The following is an 18,304-nucleotide window of genomic DNA, read 5'->3' as shown; positions in this document are numbered from 1 at the left end:
ATTATTAAAAAAAACCTTTTTTTTAATTATAACAATATAATTATTATGAATTCCTTATAGTACCTAATACAAGCTCTAAGATTAGGTAATAATCGTCTTTTACCCCGCATATCATTTTTTGTCGTCTTTTACCCCGCATATCATTTTTTGTCAGTAGAATTTGAAGACTTCTAATTTAAGTAACGTCTTTATATTTTATATGCAATTTTGACTGAGCCTTCCATTCGGATGGCTTTAATTGGAATTGTACCAAGTGGATGTTTAATTTTACATCTTTCGACTTTATATGATGGGGAGAGTTCAGCAAATTTTTAATTTTCCTGTTCTGCTAAATTCTCACATCTTACATAAGGATACTGGGAAGAATGAATTCTTTATCCTTTTTGACTTTTCTACAGTCTGATCTAATCTTCTGAATTTTAGCTGTTTCATATAGGAATTCTCTGAAGAAGATGAGATGAGTATTTGTATTAAAAGTGAATGGAAGAGGGATGCAAGATAAATGGGGTTTTCAAAGTTTGTCATCCATTAATTTATCTACACTGTAAGCTGATTCAATCTTGCTGTTCTGTTGAATGTGAGATATTTATATAGAGATTTTGTGAAGATAGGAGTCAGCGTGTTAAAATGAACGGAAGAGAGGTATCGGACAATGATAATTCAGATAGTGGCTCAGGGGAGCTGGAGAGAGCCCACTACGGCGGGTGGATTTATCATCTGGGTACAAATAGTTTTGGGCATCAGTTCTGCCATCTTCGTTATTTGCTGATCAAGGGCAAGTATGTGGAAATGTACAAGCGTAGTCCTGGTAATCATCAGGGACAGGTCAGTCTACTTGTTTTCTTTACATTTTTTTTCCCGAATCATGGTTGATCTTTTTGTTTTACTGCAATCACATGTACACCATTATATATGCATTATTGTCGAATCGGATCTACCCTGCTTTCAATCAGAATACTTAATGTGCATTTGAATTTTGAGGTTCGTCTTTCAGTGTTGCATATTTATTGATTTTTTTTGGGTAAAATTCAGGTAGTTTGAGCCAGAAGATTCTACAAAAATATCATGAATTATCTTCTTTTAACAGACTTCTTTTTAAATAGATAAACAATCTAACATCTATCCCTTAATAATTCTTTTCTAGTTAAACACAATCCTCTGAGGTCGTAGTTGTATTCCTTATTTTTATAGACATTCTTTTGAATGGGCGAGCAATCTAGCAATCTCTCCCTTGGTAATTCTTTGCGAGTTAAAGACAATTCTCGGGGACTCCATATTTTATAAGAGAGAGTCAACCAGGAGGACCATCGAGTTCAGGTCATCGTTTGACATATATTTCCATGGATGGAGATCCAATCATGATCTCAATTCTTGGGTGCCCGCCTGAATACAGAGGAGCTAACCTGGGCGGTGCTTACCTTAGACGTCATTGTGATGTGGATCTATCTCTGCCACTTAGCTAGCTGGCCAGATCTTGTTTTACATTTTTTTAATGTATAGTTCTATAATTTTCTGGAATCACAATCATTTCCTTAATTTTTTAAATGACACTGAGGGTCTATCTTCTAGATCCTTTTGATGTTGCTTGTGTAGAAGATAAATTATCCATATCAATAAAGGGACCTGGCAAATAGTAGCCCCCAAATAAATGAAGGGTTTGAACCTTAGACTTGCTTTGTGGTCTGGTTCTGTCTGCTCTAATAGCCATCTGGCCGGACCAATTTTAATGCTTATTTCTTTTGTTTTCTGAAATCACTTTTCTCATTTCCTTTTTTATTCTGATATTGCGGGCTTCTCATCTAGATCTCGTTTGATGTTGTTTATAGAGGCTAAATTATCTAGAATGATAAAAAGACCTTGGTAATTGGTGGTCCTCAGATAACTGACGGGCCTATCTTCCATATGAAAATTTAACTCATGTTTGGCATTATCTCCTGTTTCATGTGCACGATGGACTTTTTTATACTCACTGAAATTGAATGGTGTAAGCTGTGAGTTGGCTTACATTCATGTGGTTGTCTTTTAATGCAATTGTAATACCCCATCAAGTTCATGTCACTTTGCCTAAGAACAACTGCTGAAAGGTTTATTCAGCCAAAATTCAACATTTCATATTTCACAAATTTTTTATCTATGGTCACCAGTAAACTTGGGTTCATGTTTCTTCTCTTATTTGTATATTTTCTTTCCCTATTTGAAAATGATATCGCCTCTGTATTTGTAGTCTCCTGATGGCCATGTTCACTTCGAACTAGCACCCATCATGCCCATCAAAACACCCAGTAAACACATCAAAGTCAAATCTACACTCGTTTAACTTAAATCACTCTTTGGCTTCAAGCCATGATGGAAGGGTTTCTATTTCACCTCAATTTGTAGCCATGGAGCTTCGATCACCTCTCAGCTTAGAAATCATGCCTAAGGGATTTTTCACATCTGTTTTCCCCAAACTCACCCTAGCCTTGCATACATCATACATCAAACTTGAAGCGCATTACTGCTTAGAAGCTACAACCACTGTGTTTCCATTCACTAAATATTGTCTAGGACTTGTACCCAGCCTCATCCAGGCATTGTCTGTAACATGTATGATGGCAGTCCCTTTAACACAGGGAACTGAATCCATGTCATTATCACAGGCTCACAACAATCAATCCTCTTTGTCACTTGACCATGCTCCACTATAAAAAACAAAGGTTAAAATGAAGAGATTCTGGATGCTATACTCATAAAAAAATAATGTTACCAACCTTTGAACTGTTTATTAGTGGTGGACTGAATGCGATTCTGTGTGGTTTTTTCATGCATTTAAGCCTTATATGTCACATGCATCAGCAATGGAAATTGATAACCGTAGAGTTATATGAAATGGAAAAAAATTGATTCGTTAATTTAGAAAAATAAGATTACATGATTCTGAATTGCCATAGAGTAAAAAATTAATCCTTCATAGGTTGTATACATGAGAAAGAAATATGCTGCTTTTTGTCATAATGGCAATTAGGAGAACGTTCATATTAATCCTGAAGCATGATTCTGTGCAGTGTACGCCGTTGGAAAATCTTCTGGAGTATTAAAACTGTATTGTTAGAAGAATAAAATACATGATATTTGATGCCATTGGTACATGAATGTAAATATTAAAATATAATAGTTATAGTCTTTAATATTGGGCTAAAATGCCTCTTGCTGCCATATTCCAGAGAGATAGAATATCATATTGAACTGCTTGGTGGCCATTTGGAACAAGAAGAAGGAAATTGATATGCACTTTCATAGAATTATCCTGTACAAAATCTGAAATTAACAACAGGGCATATATCAGATAACTGATTCAAATTTCAAACAGAAACTACACTTGTATAGATAGAGCAGGAAAGCATGTCTTCTCTCAAGGGAAGAATGCATAAAGAGTCAGATATGTACTCTGGGCCATTGTTCCTGAAGAGAGAAATAACATCACACTGACAAGTGATCCTATACTTGCCACTGGCTGGAAAACAAGAAGAAAATTACTTGGCTATCCATTTTGCTGAAACTCTCCTTGCAAATCAATGAATCATGAATCAGTTCAGGAGCCAAAAAGTAGGTGATGGCCTCTGCCTGCCACTGATCCTGAAATATGTACCTTTAATCATATGCAACCTGATCAGATGAAATCATAAATAGATTCCCAGCTAACCTTAACCAAATGGAAATTGCTTAGACAAGTCAAATAAATTAGCTTAACTCTATCCTCAAAACTGTACAAATAATGATTCTTTCAACAACATTCATCAAAACAACAATTCTGTGGGAACTGCAAAGAAAATCATAATTTGGCTTCACAATGGGCTACTCCCACAGGTCTTCAGCAGCCACCAAAGACAATGGTGGCCCTCACATAAATTTTTAACTCTTGGTATTATCAAGGAAGCTTAATCAGATAATATTGATATGAGCTATCGCAACCAAGTCAACAATTTGTTGAAGTTACTTTCTTTACTCTGGTGCTTGCTTTTGCTCTTGCTACCTTGCAACAACCGTTTGAGCTTCAAACCATTTCTTTAATTGGGTAAAGGTGTGATACCTAAGAAGGGAGTACATCTCGTGGTTAATCATCCAGAGTACTTGAGGACTCGTCACAAGTCAAAGTCAACTATGCAAAAATCCTTTGCTGTCTGATGAGATTTTGGTTACTCTTCCAATGGTAGATATTTCTCACTGGCAGAAGCAGGAGACAGCTTCTTCCTTAGCACAAATTTGGCCAAGCTTCATTCCAAACTTCAGGATATTCTCAAACAGACTCATGTCAACTTGAAGACTATCCTTGATTATCATCAAGTTCCTCATTATTGGTGATTGTGTTTGGTTTCATTTGGATAAGTAAAGGTTTCATAGCGAACAACACCACAAGCTGAAATTCATCAGAAATGGGCTTTGCACAGTTCTCAAAGGTTGGGCACAATGCTTTTTGCTTGGATCTTTCAAATCAACAGGATACCCGTGGATTTGTCAATGTGAGACAGGTTAAGCCATACAAGGCAATATTTCTACTGACATAGTCCAATTGGTTCTCCAGGACTGATTGGCTAACACGTTTCATCATTTAATGTAGGCAGTTGTGGTTAACATACTTTCAGCAGGAAAGAAACACTGAGATTCATTCCATGTTTTTTAAATTAGCTTTTGGCATTTGCCTTCTTCGTTTCTAGCGGGCCTTGTCTTATCCAGCACAAATCCTTGTCATTCTATTTCTATTTTTTCCACACTAATGAACTGTCTAAAATATGCAGTTTTAGAGGTGACCTTGTTACTCTGCTGTTTTTGTGTATTACTTCCTTAATAAACTCAGCAAAACTAAGGTTATGATCTTTACCTTGAAGAGAAAGAAGGTTCATAGGGAATTTGTTTTTGAGGGCAGCCCATTACAAATGGTCAATGAATATAAATACCTTGGCCTTGACTTCCACAATAAACTCAGCTGGGAAACATGTAGAGCGAAAAGGATTCAAGGAGGATGGAAAGCCTTATGCTCATTGCAAAATAGATGTAGAAGAGCTGAGCTATGGGACTAGAAAACTAAGAAAACTCTTTTTGGCCTTCTTGTGGTTCCAGTGGTTTTATATGGTTGTGAGGTTTGGGGCAGCAACACTTCAGAAAGTAAATGGAGGCAGATAGAGAGATTACAAAAACATTTAATCACAAGTAGCCTCAAGATTAAATCATCTATTCCATACGAGATTGTTCTAGCGGAAGCGGGGGTTTTCCTATTGAGGCGGTGGCTATGGTCTGGTTACTAAGTTATCTAAGAAGAGTAGAAAACATGGAGATACGTCATTGGCCAAAAATAGCAGCGGAAGAGAAGCTAGAGAGAAGGAAGAATACATGGATGAAGCTAAATATTAAATGGACGAATAAATGGGATATTAGCATAAGAGACTACCCAAATAACAATAAGGAAATGAAAAAGTACGTGCAAGGAAAGTTTAGTGAAAGCATGTGGACTGGACAACTTGGGAGGAAAAAGAAATATTATATCAAACATTTCAATCCCACACATGACATACACAAAATAATTACATAGAAATGGATATAAAATGGAAAGCAAAAATATTAATTGCTCAGATTAGAGCCAGCTCCCATCAACTTAGTTGTGAAATGGGAAGATGGATGATACCCAAAGAGGAGTGGGCAGATAGAAAATGTAGATATTGCACCCAAGGGGTAGTGGAGACAAAATGGCATTACATCATGGAATGCCCAACTTAAAAGGGTATCCGGATCCACTACATTGACATGCTAAATGTAAACACCTTGAGCAATTTGTTTGAAGAAGAAAAGATAACAAGAGTTGCAGATTTCTTGATCAAGCTACACAGTTTAAGATCTAAGATGCAGAAAGAAAAGGAAAAGGAGTTTTAGCAGACACAGCTCTTTGGTCTTTGCATACTTTTCTTTGCTGGCTACCCATGGGTCCCATAGGCTGTTGGCCTCGTGGACGTTATTAAAAGCATTCATTCATTTATTCTTTAAATATCTTGCTTCAATTTTTGAGCTGCAACATATCAAAGGTAGGCCAATTAGAATCAAAAAGTACAATCCCCAATTCCCCACAATAACAGTAAGAGGGGTGCCTAAAGTATATTATTTCTGAGAAAGCCAATGAGGATTGTTGACAGTGAATTGAGCAGAGGTTGAATCACTGAGCTGACTGAATTATTAACTCTTCATTTTTTCAGTTGTCTATAGAGGTTTCTCCAGATAATAAATTTTGTTTTTGATGAGGTGGGAATAATACTTGCAGCTATGGGACCACGTATAATTCAAAATTCCCATTAATAGTTAAACAAAGATGAAGTGCAATGGACAACCTTTGTGAATTGTATAACATGGATTTGTTTAAATCTACAGTATAAGATTTGTTGCACTTTCTACAAACCAGAATTTCTCACCATATCAACTACTGTGCTGTTGAAATTTCTGCATGCATGAGAGGTTCTCCACATAACCATTTAAATTGTGCATATACCATAGGTCTCATTTCCTGCATTTTAATGTATTTAGCATGACTATTAATGTTTCCATTGTATGACTTCATCTATATTCTGAATTTCATATGTTATTGAGTTATAATTTTTAAAAGAGCGAAATCATTTCATATTTGTTTTTTAAGAATAGATACTTGGAAACTCCAGTATAGGGGTGAGGACCACATCCTAGAACATGTTTTTTGGCAACTATGCTTATATATAATAGATATACCCTATTTATATATTGATATTCTTGTACCTTGATTTAAAATGATGTTGCTATGTCAATCCCTATTCCCATCCCCATACCCCATTTTCTTCAGGGGACTGTATTTTTAAGGAATTCCACTCAAATACTTCTGTTTTGTTGATTTAATATTTCATATTCTGGAGAATGTATAAGTGTAGTTCCATTTTTCTTTGTGTTTGCTTATTGAAATATTAGGTACCTCTTTTTCCCTGCATTTAGTGCAGTTTGAATTGCTATTTCATGCTAAATTTGATACATTTTTTTGGTACTTATTTACTTGTAAGGTTCCACTTTTTGTCAGCAGCAGCCCATACGGAGAGGAGTCGCTAGTCAGTATATGATGCTGGAAGATATGGGTCTCAGGAAGGTTAATCATGGGGTATGCCATAATGTATATTTTGAATGTTGAATCATTAGTTTTGAAATACTGCAGTTAAGTAATCAAATTTAATTAACAAGGTCTTATTTTCAGTTTTATTAGGGATAGAAAATTAACATTTGTCTCATTTTCTACGAAGTGTGTTTTCAGTTGATATTGTATTAGCTTATTTGTATGTCTTATTTTGTATGCCTTCAGATTTGACTAAGTGCTTTCTGTCTAGGATTTTTACGTGTTGAGAATATACAGCCGCCTGGATGACAGCAAGAAGGGTGAAGTGAGTATTTTGAAACGCCATCATCTGATATGGGCAGTTTTTTGAATGCATTTCATATGTTTCATCCTATCATACTGATTGGAGAAAGCATTGATAAATTAACAACAAGCACATCTTTGTGTATGTTGAGTTTTTTTATTGGATGGTACTGAAAATGTATTGCCATGTTAATGTTGATTTGAAATTGCCGATTCCTACAGAAAGGATATTTGTTTCATAGGGTTCCTGCATTCACTTTTGTATGTGATTACTTTTTAGTGTATGCTTGTATGGTAGTTTTTGAAATCCATATTGATACTTTTTACCTGCTTAGGCAATGTTTGCTCATAATTGTGATTCTATTAATACTTTTTGTGCATGATGAAAAACACTAAAATATCTGATTTTGAGGCAATTCGTCTTGTGTGCAAAGATTGCATGTCGCACAGCAGGCGAAATAAAAACATGGATGGAAGCTTTTGAGCATGCTAAGCAAGAGGTAAGTAACATGTTCAGCTGCTGCCTGGCCACTGATGCTTTTAACTTGTCACACATTTCTTTTGATGGTCTTGCATGCATTTTTAAACATTTTTGGTGTTCTCATTGTTATCAGTGAAAGAAAAGCTGTTGATTATATCAATCTTTAGTTGATGAACGCTAGTGTTCCCCATTTAACTCTCTTTATAGTTTTAAACAAGTGTCACAATGTCAAGAAACTTTGAAGCTGTGATGAAATTAAGTTAGTTAATAATTTAATCATGTTAAAATGTATTCTCAGGAAAGTAAGATAATCTGAATGTCAATTCATAATCAGCTCCCTCAGCAGTTAGTGTATTTACTCTGATTAGGTCACTGTCATTATCCTTCAGGTTCTCTAGTCTTGAGCCATGACCTTTCAATCCATAAGCTTATTTGTAAAAATAGCACACATCTTATACTCAACTTTATCTGCATCATAATTTTCATTTACTCACAAGCATGCTCCAGTGCAGAGCTTCAGAATCAAGGTTCTCTTCTTATTCTAGGATTGTAATAGACTGCCTTCTGTAAGAGAAAGTTAATTTATGTTTTATTTTGGATAGGCCAATCCCTTTTCAGGACTGAATGGGTCCAAAGCTCCATTTTATACTTTAGACAACTGCATTGACATAGGGCAAGCCCATTTGATTTTGCACCTTGGTGGTTGTTGCAATAGGCATAAACTTACTGCTATATCAGTGCTTAGTGGGTTTGTAATGAAAAACACAACGACTGCTATCTCAGGCTAGGAAATGGACCGCATAAATGAAATGAAAATGGAGTTGCAAACCTAAAGTTGTATTCATTTGAATTAGAAGCAATGCATGAATTTATCTACAGTCTGTGACCATTTGGTTCATCTTCAGGATGACTGTTTAGTTCATCTCCAGGATGCCTCTTCAGATTCTACAGAAGACTAATATTTGTAATAATAACATAAAATATTATTATTACAGATATCCTAGGGTTATATAGATAATATTTTATTACCTTCATAATCCATAGGAGTTATATTGAGACCAAGGGTGGCACAGTTTTTTTCAAATTATTCTGTTCCAAGAGCTTTTGTCAAGATATCAGCTGTTATAACAATTTTACATTGCCATTTTTCACATTCTGCCGAATCAAATGGAATTTGGTGTTGATGTCTTGGTTCAGTCATAAAATACTAGATTTCTTGCCATTTTAATTGAAGAAGTATTGTATAGTGTAGACCATGAGTTGTGTTGAAGAAACTTATTTTTCCTGCAAATCCTCAAGAGCCATAAGCTATAATATTTCCATGGTTGAATCTGAAGCCACCATATATTCTTCTGTTGCTGAAGAGAGAGCTAGCACCGACTGCTTCTTTGATTTCCAAGTGATGATTACTTTTTCTAAATTCTTTAGGAAACCTGAAGTAAATTTCTTATCTTCAAAATCAATTGCATAGTCTAAATCTGATTATCCAACTAGTCTGAAATTTTTCTGCCTTGGGGTATTTTAGCCCAAAATTAAAGTTCCCATTAGATATCAAAAAACCCTTTTTGCTGCTACCTAGTGACTTTCTGATGATTGTTGCATGATTCTAGAGAGAATGACAACAACAAAAGAAATATCTGTGCTAGTTATGGTTACATAGATCAGACTTCCAATGAGATGTTTGTACTAAGTCAGTTAGTTGTATCTTTAAACTCTACAGTATCATCTGATGTCCTCTAGATGTGGATGAGAAACAATCAATTCAGTTGATCTCTTCTTTGGTGAAATAAATAAAGTCATAATAATTGGGGACTGTGGAAATGATTCTACATTATGCTTTTGAAACTATTTCATGTATAAATAGTTATGTATTGGAAAGAAATTCTCTATCAATAAAAGTAGTAGGACATATGCATCTTCCTATCCTCCTAGCAGGGCTGAGAGGAGGGATTTATCCTCTTCGGGAACATCATCCCTCTAAAGTGTTTGTCTACGTTTGTGCTCATTTAAAACCATTGTGGAATTCTTCATTTGGAGAAAGCATCATTTTCATAGTCTTTGGTCTTTACTCTACAGTGGTGCATTGATATCTGACTAGATCTCAGCAAGTGCTTAGCAGTGTGTCTGGAGGTTCATTGACAAGACTAAATAGCAACTTATTTGATTTTATTGGGTGGTCCCCTTCGATGTGAAAAACAAATTTATCCATAATGAATAAAAAACAATATAACAATTTGGAGCTAATTTGTGCTGCAACAAATTACTTGAACAAGGTGAAAACAAAGATTTCTATCACACAAATTGTTATCTTATTGATAACATATTTAACTTGTACACGCTTGACTTGGACTTTTTGTAAAGTACTATTGTTTGTAGTGTGTTTGATTCTCTTGGCCTGAACTTTTTTTTTGCAGATTTGGCCATCATGAAAGATTCAATTCAAATATTTTTGCTGATTTGGTCATAATGCCACATTAGAGAGACCTTGTGTGGGCACATTGCATGTTAGTCACGGGTACAACCAAGGTCAAATGCAATTGGTGTTTGAATGATGTCAATGAATGCATATGAGCTTCAAATGGCATATGGTGAAGTAGGCAAGACATGGCACCATTGCTTGCCCAGGTTACCCTATAGATGTCACATATTAGGCAAACCAAACAATTTGGGCAATTTTTGATGGTAAGACAAAAAAGACATGTAATGTCCCTACTTTGAAATACAATTTAATGATAAATGATAATAATAAAATAAAAATAAAAATAAAAAAGAATATAATTAAATATAATTAAATTTTAATTAAGTTAATCAATTGTCAAAGGCATGAAATGAAAAGTTGTGACTCCCTCAAACATGAGATATAAAAGGGAGAAGATAACCTCATTTGAGGGGGATAAATTGGGAATCAGAAGTGCAGATATGATTTAAATAAGGAATGCAGATGTGATTGTGAAAGGTTGTGCCCCTTTCAAAGGGTAGAAGTAATTAAGAGTTGCACTCTTTCAAAGGGTGTGTCTTATATCAAAGGGAATACATGATGAAGAGGTGCGACCTCTCCCTCACATTGGAGAATATAAAAGGAGGAAGTAGGTATGAATTGCAATTGAATAGCGGCGACAAGGATGACACCACCGTTGAGGGAGAACAAAAGGAGGATGAGACTCAGGAACCCGACAAAACTGAAGAGCAACCATTGCAAGGGGATACCCGATAGTTGTTCAGCGAGGTAGGGGAGAACTCAACCATGAGTAAGGGATTGGATACTGCATCCGTTCCTTCTATGACCGATCAATTGCAGGTAGGCAGCGAGCCAGTTGAGGCCTCCAAGGAACAGAGTCGGAATTTGGCAATTACATCTGGACAGACCATCCCTTAGGATTGGCTAATTGCTCGTGCACAGCGGAAAGCAGCCGTCAAGCCGTCGATCAACCTGGAGGATATCTTCTCTCGCATAGGAGAAATAAAATCCAAAGGTAAGAAAAAGCCCAAGACCTACTCCAGGATCACTAAGGATGAGCAAAGGAACCGCACCATTCATATCGCTACCCCGCCTATAGATAAGCCAGTGGATCGGATTGCATTAGCCGATTATAGTATTGCGACCATCCCAATATGGCGAGCCACTAAAGTGCAGGAAAGGGAAGAGTTCAAGGATTCCGTGCAGAATATGCTCAGACAGCTCGATGAAATGACCACTGAGAGAGACATGTACTGAGTTTGTGCTGAGCAAGCTGAGGGGTACATCGATCACCTGCTGAAACCATTGCAACATGCCGCTGAATCCCATGTTCCCCCATTGGCATTGGCACAAAGGACTACAACTGAGTTTGAAGGAGTGCGCGATACTGCCAAAGCCATCAGAGAATGGATTCGGGACATTAAAGAGAAGGGAGAGCGGATTATTGAGGATGTGAAGGAAATGGCCCACCATCGAGAGACCATCCACGTCAAGATGTTTGAAGTGAAGAAGGAATGTTTCAAGACCATGAGGTGGTTGTGTGATTCTTCCCCTCATAAGGGCTCTTTTTTGGACCCACATTGCCTACCATCCTAGATCCCTATGACATCAACACTTTCAAGGAGTGGTACTGGAATGCCAACATGAAAAATGATACGAAAGATACCATTAATAAAGAGCAGGAGGAGTGTGAGGAAATCTTGTCAAACATGAGGGACCTTGGTGGAAAGATCCTCAGATCAATGGTCCTTGGCTGGAAGAATAGTATGTCCGATAATGAAGTGCAACCAAGCTGGGAGGATAGGCTGAGAATTCGTCAGATAGCATACTCCATAGAGGACTTGGAATTTGCCAGTGGGCTGCATGCGGACATATTAAATTTTGAGGCTCATCGGTCCGACTGGAAGGATGGATTGAAGCATGTGGATCGCCACCTGGAGGGTATGCAATTCAAAATACGCCATCCTCCTATGCCTCCAAGCAAGGTGCTGTTCCAACTATGCATCAAATTTCAGGATTACGTTCGAGCAGAGCGTGCAGTAGATCGGGACATCTGGAAGTAGTATTTGCACGGCGAGGCTGAATTTTTGGAAAAAAGGGTCCATAGCAGAGAAAGAAAAAGTGCTTTCCTAAAATATATGTTCCTTTTTAAATTTTTAAAATGCACTTTTTCAGGTATAAAGTTCATTCCTAACTACCTAAGCTGATGTAAATTTTGAGCTTCGTGCATGTGCACTTTTGGAGCAGCTTTTTGGGTAGTTATTGACTAGCTTTTTGGTAGTTATTGCTTCCTCTTTTGTTGTTGTTGATATTTTGCCTCCCATTTATGGGTATGGGCAGTTTTGATAGAGGATGAATCTTGGCCATTCATCCATTTTTGGGAATTCTATATAAAGGAGTTAGTTTCTCCTTTGCTCGACAGAAAAAACAGATTGTTGCAAAACTCTGGCAAAATTTATACAGAATTTAATGGATGTTAAAGCTGTGTCTTTTTTACTGTGAGTGCATGATCCTCTTCTCCATCTATTTTATATTTCTGCAACTGTATTTATTTTCAGACAGTCTATTTATGCATGTATTTGATGGAAATCTTGGTTCATACCTTTAGGAAATAGTTGATTATTATTTCCTCTGCATGGTTAGTCTGAGCCTTTTTGTGCTAAGTTCGGTTATTAGATTTGAATGAATGGGTGTAAGAGTCCATCATTTGTGTTTAGCAGCTTGAAAATTCAAAATCCTTAGATGATTGCACTAGTTTTTACCTAGTTGTGCTAATTAGCTGGCAAAGTAATTTCTAGTAATTTTAAGACTTCCATCTATGTGTTCAAATATGCTGTCTTAAGTTAAATTAGCTAGCTGTTCTTATTTACTCTTTATCCTTATCCCCCCTTTTCCCTTTTTTATTAAAAGAAACCCGCAAGTCAAGCTGAAGTAGCATCAATTAGAAGCAAATCAGATGAGATAGGACTGTAAGATTTTAGGGAACCTGTACGAAACCAATTCCGTCTAACTGTAAGCCCCCTTTGTGTTTCCAACAAAACACATCAACCACTAAGCTATCCTGTAGTCAAGACTTGACAACCGAAACATTGAGGTCATCCCCATTGATCAATTTAACACAGCATTAGGGATTTCCTTAGCTCAAGAGAGCATAGGATTCTTAGCATTTCTATTTTGCATTGGCCGGATGAAGTCGTAGTTCCGTGACTTTAGACACGTCAACAGTATGGACTAAACGGATTCCACACAAATACATTCAACAACTTCTTCCATTCAATCTAATCAACATGAAAATAAATTGAGAAGTAGAACCATGAGGCTTGTTGAAATAACAAATTTCACCATAACTTCAATGGAAAGAGTATCTCATTTACAAGTCATACCAACAATTCTTCCCTCTCCTAATCTTCTTCTATTCTATCCTCTATTCTATTCTTATTCACTAATTATTGGCTACTCACTATTCTATTCACTATTAACCCTTACAAATGAAGAGTTTGAGCTTTATATAGAGAGCTTATTTACAATGAACGGCCAGGATAGATTCTCCATCAATGGCCAAGATTTTACAATGAAACCCTAATTAGGGTTTGTTACAACAAACTCTCCTTAGCCAATGAGAAAATTACATTCAATGAGCGTGGACCAATAGATATCAAGGGTAGGTACATCGGAGTTTGTGCATTCATGTATGAGCTTGATTCATTGAACTTAGACGTGTCGATGTGGACTTCATTGATTGGTGGAAGGGATGACGGGGCTGCCACCTCAATCTTGCATTTGTGCATGTCAGGGAACGTTGAGCAATATCTCTTGATACTCAACATTATCCACTTGCTCAATGTGATGATTGATGAGAAGCAGACTTTGATTAACTCTTTTGAAACTATCTGCTTCTTTGATCATGTTTGATATTGTGTGATGACCTTGATTGTTCCTCCCTTGTTCTTGATACATTTGATGAATGGTGCACCTGGTTGAATGTAACTCTTCATTATACTGACTTCGATTCTTGGATTCCCGAAGGGAATTCAAGATTGTAAAACATTCTTCCATCATATAGGTTATCCTTCGTTCATGTTCTAGTGTTTGCCGATGAAGTCTCCTCTTGGTCCTTCATAGTGGTGATAGGAAGTATTTGTCATGGTCAAGTCATTCCTTCAATCCTTGCTTGTATATCTTGCCTTATGATGGTTGTATGATCTCCCCTTGGCCATCTTATGATCTCTCCATGTCAATGTGATAGAATGAGAACCTTGAAGATATCCCGCTCTACTGCTTTAGGTGCTTAATACTTTAAGTCTTCCTCATGCACTTGAGATGTTCTTGATGCTGATGGAGCTTCTTGAAGAGGTCTTCCTTGTATCTTGACCTTGGTGCTGAAATTCTCTCCTTGAGATCCTTGTTCCGATCTTCCTTGTATCTTGACCTTGGTGCTGAAATTCTCTCCTTGAGATCCTTGTTCTGATCTTCCTTCAACCTGGTCCATTTGATCTCTTTCTTTACCTCCTGCAAAATGAACAATTGCACATCAAACACACATGATATACAGCTTGATCTAATCTTTGATTTTTTGATGATTTCTTTTTAAATCTGATCAAAGGACTGACAATAGTCAATAAATTCACTATGTGAAAGGCAAACTTAATGTCTTAGGGCAAATTTGGGCTGTCTTAATGGTCGAATTTACTGATTGATATGTCTCCCAGCTGAGTACAATTCGCTCCCTCTTGATTAATTCAGATGCTTCATGGTAAATTCGCCTTCCTAAAACATCAGATCTGTATCTTTAATGCTAGAATTTATCTTCTTTGATTACCAGGTCTGCATCTTCAATGTCCAATTTCGCCCTTGTGCTGGAGCAATTCACCTATAATCTGATAAAATTCGCTTATGTGCTGACAAAATTTGATGCCTAGCTGAAGAAATTCGCTAAATCTCCTCCCAAATTTGCATTTGGAGGGAAGAAAATGTTTGAGTTGATGGTTAAAATGAATGTTTTAACTTCTCCTTTATAGGTGCTTAGGGTAAAGGTCATGTCTTTTGGGTATAAGACCGACTTGCTAAAACAATAAATTGCCTTCCTCATGCTGGCCAACTTAACACAAACTCTCTCCATCTCCTTTGCAATTTGAATTTTAAATTGATCTTGGCACCAAAATGTTTGCCTTTGATGAATTCGCTCTAGGACCCTTGGAAGGTACATGTTCCAAGTAGAAAATTCGCTCCATGTCCTCGCCAAGGACAAGGTTAAGATAGAAAATTTGCTCCATATCCTCTCCAAGGACAAGGTCAAGGTATAAAATTTGCTCAATGTCCCTTGGAAGGACATGTCTTGATAAAAAATTTCGCTCTAAACTATCAACAAGGTACATACATGACCTTAGCAAAAATTCGCTCTATGTCCTTTGGAAGGACAGGACTCAAAAATGAAATTCGCTCTATGTCCTTTGGAAGGACAGCACCCAAAAATGAAATTCGCTCTATGTCCTTTCTAAGGTACGTGACCTTGTATTGAAATTCGCTCCAAGACCTTCGGGAGGTACATCAATTGGAAATAATTCGCTCTAGGACCTTGGTAGGGACAAGATGAAATTTGCTCTTTGCCCTTGGCAAGGATAGGACCCAAATTGTTTGGTCTATTTGGTGGCCAAGGTACATGGTCTTAAGATGAAAATTCACTCCAAGTTTGAGGCAAGGTACATGATTTGGAGAGATTCGCTCCATGTCCTCTCCAAGGACATTTGCTCTAGGACTGAGACAAGTTCACTCTAGGACCTTAGCAAGGACAAGGTCAAGTAAGAAATTCGCTCTATGACCTCTCCAAGGACAAGGTCTAAAAGATTCGCTCCAATCTTGAAGCAAGGTACATATCTCTTGATAAAATTTTCGCCCCAACCTTTGAGCAAGGTACATGGTTAAGTGAAAAAGTTTGCTCAATGTCCTTTGGAAGGACAAGGTTAAGGTGGAGAGTTCGCTCTATGTCCTTTGGAAGGACAAGATCAAGATGGAAGAGTTCGCTCTATGTCCTTTGGAAGGACAAGGTCAAGGTTCGCTCCAGGACCTCTCCAAGGACATGGCTTGAAAATCGCTCTTGGACCTCTCCAAGGACAAGACTTGATAAAAAATTTCGCTCTATGTCCTTTGGAAGGACAAGACTTACTAGTTTTGATCTCAAATCTCAACAAGGTACATGCTTGAACAAATTCGCCCAACTTTGCAAAATTTCGTTCTGAATCCTTAGGAAGGTACATCAATAAGTCTAAGTTTTCTCTGTGTCCTTCGGAAGGTACGCACATGTTTTGGACGAATTTGTTCAAGCATGTGTCTAAGTTTTCTTTGTGTCTTTCACTTGGTTGGTTTTGAGTTCAAGTTTTCTAATTTTTCCACATAAATGCACCATCAATTTGACCCTTAAAAACACCTATGGGGGAAATTCGCTTTGGGACCTTGGCAAGGACATGGCCTTGGTGAAATTTCGCTCTAGGACCTTTGCAAGGTACGGGAGTCTATGTCCTTAGCAAGGTACGAGGTCAAAGTACTTGGGCAAATTTCGCTCCAGCGAGGGAGCAAGGTACACATCCTTAGGAAAGATTCTTGACTTAGTCCTTTCACCTGACTTTGCCTAGTTTGTTCAACCTTAAATCATTTTTGCAACACTTGATGTCCTACTTCACTCCACTCAGGAGACCAACCGGGCATGATGACTCTCTAGCTACTTGAGAAACTCTATTACTTCAATGTAAAGATTAATAGCAAAGACTCTAAGACAACCTAGAAAGAAAAAAGTGGGGGTCCCCATTTGCAATGGGGCGTTGTGTGAATACCTCACAACAGGTCCACTAGGACATATTTAAGTCTAATTTATGTTGCACTCCATACTATACATTCATCCTTGGGTAGTTGGACAACCAGCTACAAAGATGCATAAAATTTACATCTCTTTATGCAAACAATCACATTGATTTAGTGTCTGATAGGAATAACTGTATGAAATCTCAATTATTTAGAAATCTTGGTGTAACCTTGCTGCTTTGGTTTGTAGGTAAAACAATACTTTGGCTTATATTCCCTGTTTATGTTCCTGCCAATATTCATGAGTTTACTCAATAACCAAAATGGGTACTGATAAAACTTCATATTTAGAGCATACAGAAAGAATGACTGCCTCAGGCATATCATGCTGGATTTCCAATGGGCTGAGGGGCTTGATTAAATGGATGTGTGGCAATAAATACAGAAACAGATATTGCCAAGAGTAGGATATTGTAATAAGCACTCCATAGTGAATCATGATTATTTATTATTCATCCCCATCCGTTTAATTTCATTGCTGCTGGATACTATTTCATAGTTTATGGAAGGTTTTCAGCACTTCAAATGGAAGGAATAGAATGGTTCAGGCATTTGTTCATTGATTAAATCCTTATGATAATGATAATATGACAATGATCTGTCCATGTGGTGGATAATGTAGTTATAGCAAGAATGTTATTATGTCTCCTCTTCAGCCTCCATTTGGGTTTGTAAACCTCTACAACATACCATACATGCATTTTAAGTAGGGATAAACCATTAACGTGTTAGAAATGATGACCAATGAATGGTACTGTTTAGGATCACAAACATGGAATTTTTTATAGTAAAGTGGGTTAAGAAATACTAAATAAGCTCCAAAATTGTATTTGGAATACCGAGACCATTCTGAATGTTTTTAACTGGTGTAAAAAGTAGAGAATAGGCATGCATGATGTGGTCAAACCTCTTGTAAAGCAAATTGACTTCTCAAAAGGTGAGGCTGTCTATTATGGTCGGTGAAATTATGAATAGAGAGGTTCTAGTTGATGTTATACCAAGCTATGACTGTACTTGTTACAACATTTGATTGGTTGCCTCTCAAACACACAATGATCAATCTCATTGGCTGAGTGTTCATTTAAATCAGATTTGGCTCATAAACCAAGTTGAT

General features: G+C 37.1%; 1 protein-coding gene across 2 annotated transcripts in view; it reads left to right on the top strand.

The window, feature by feature from the left end:
- Positions 1-223: 223 nt before the first annotated feature.
- Positions 224-18,304, top strand: part of LOC131032502 (protein ENHANCED DISEASE RESISTANCE 2) — a 338,782-nt gene continuing 320,701 nt past the window's right edge. Inside the window, exons 1-4 of one of the 2 annotated variants that reach the window (XM_057963515.2) lie at positions 225-825; positions 7,067-7,141; positions 7,365-7,418; positions 7,831-7,896. In XM_057963515.2, the coding sequence (XP_057819498.2) occupies positions 628-825; positions 7,067-7,141; positions 7,365-7,418; positions 7,831-7,896 (393 nt within the window). In that variant the 5' untranslated portion in view covers positions 225-627. Of the gene's footprint in view, positions 826-7,066; positions 7,142-7,364; positions 7,419-7,830; positions 7,897-18,304 lie in introns of both variants that reach the window. The other variant, XM_059210938.1, reaches the window with a different exon arrangement.

Source organism: Cryptomeria japonica, chromosome 9 (assembly GCF_030272615.1).
Source record: "Cryptomeria japonica chromosome 9, Sugi_1.0, whole genome shotgun sequence".
Taxonomy (NCBI): Eukaryota; Viridiplantae; Streptophyta; class Pinopsida; order Cupressales; family Cupressaceae; genus Cryptomeria; species Cryptomeria japonica.
The sequence above is the reverse complement of the archived record's forward strand: the minus strand, read 5'-3'. Positions and strand labels throughout refer to the sequence as shown.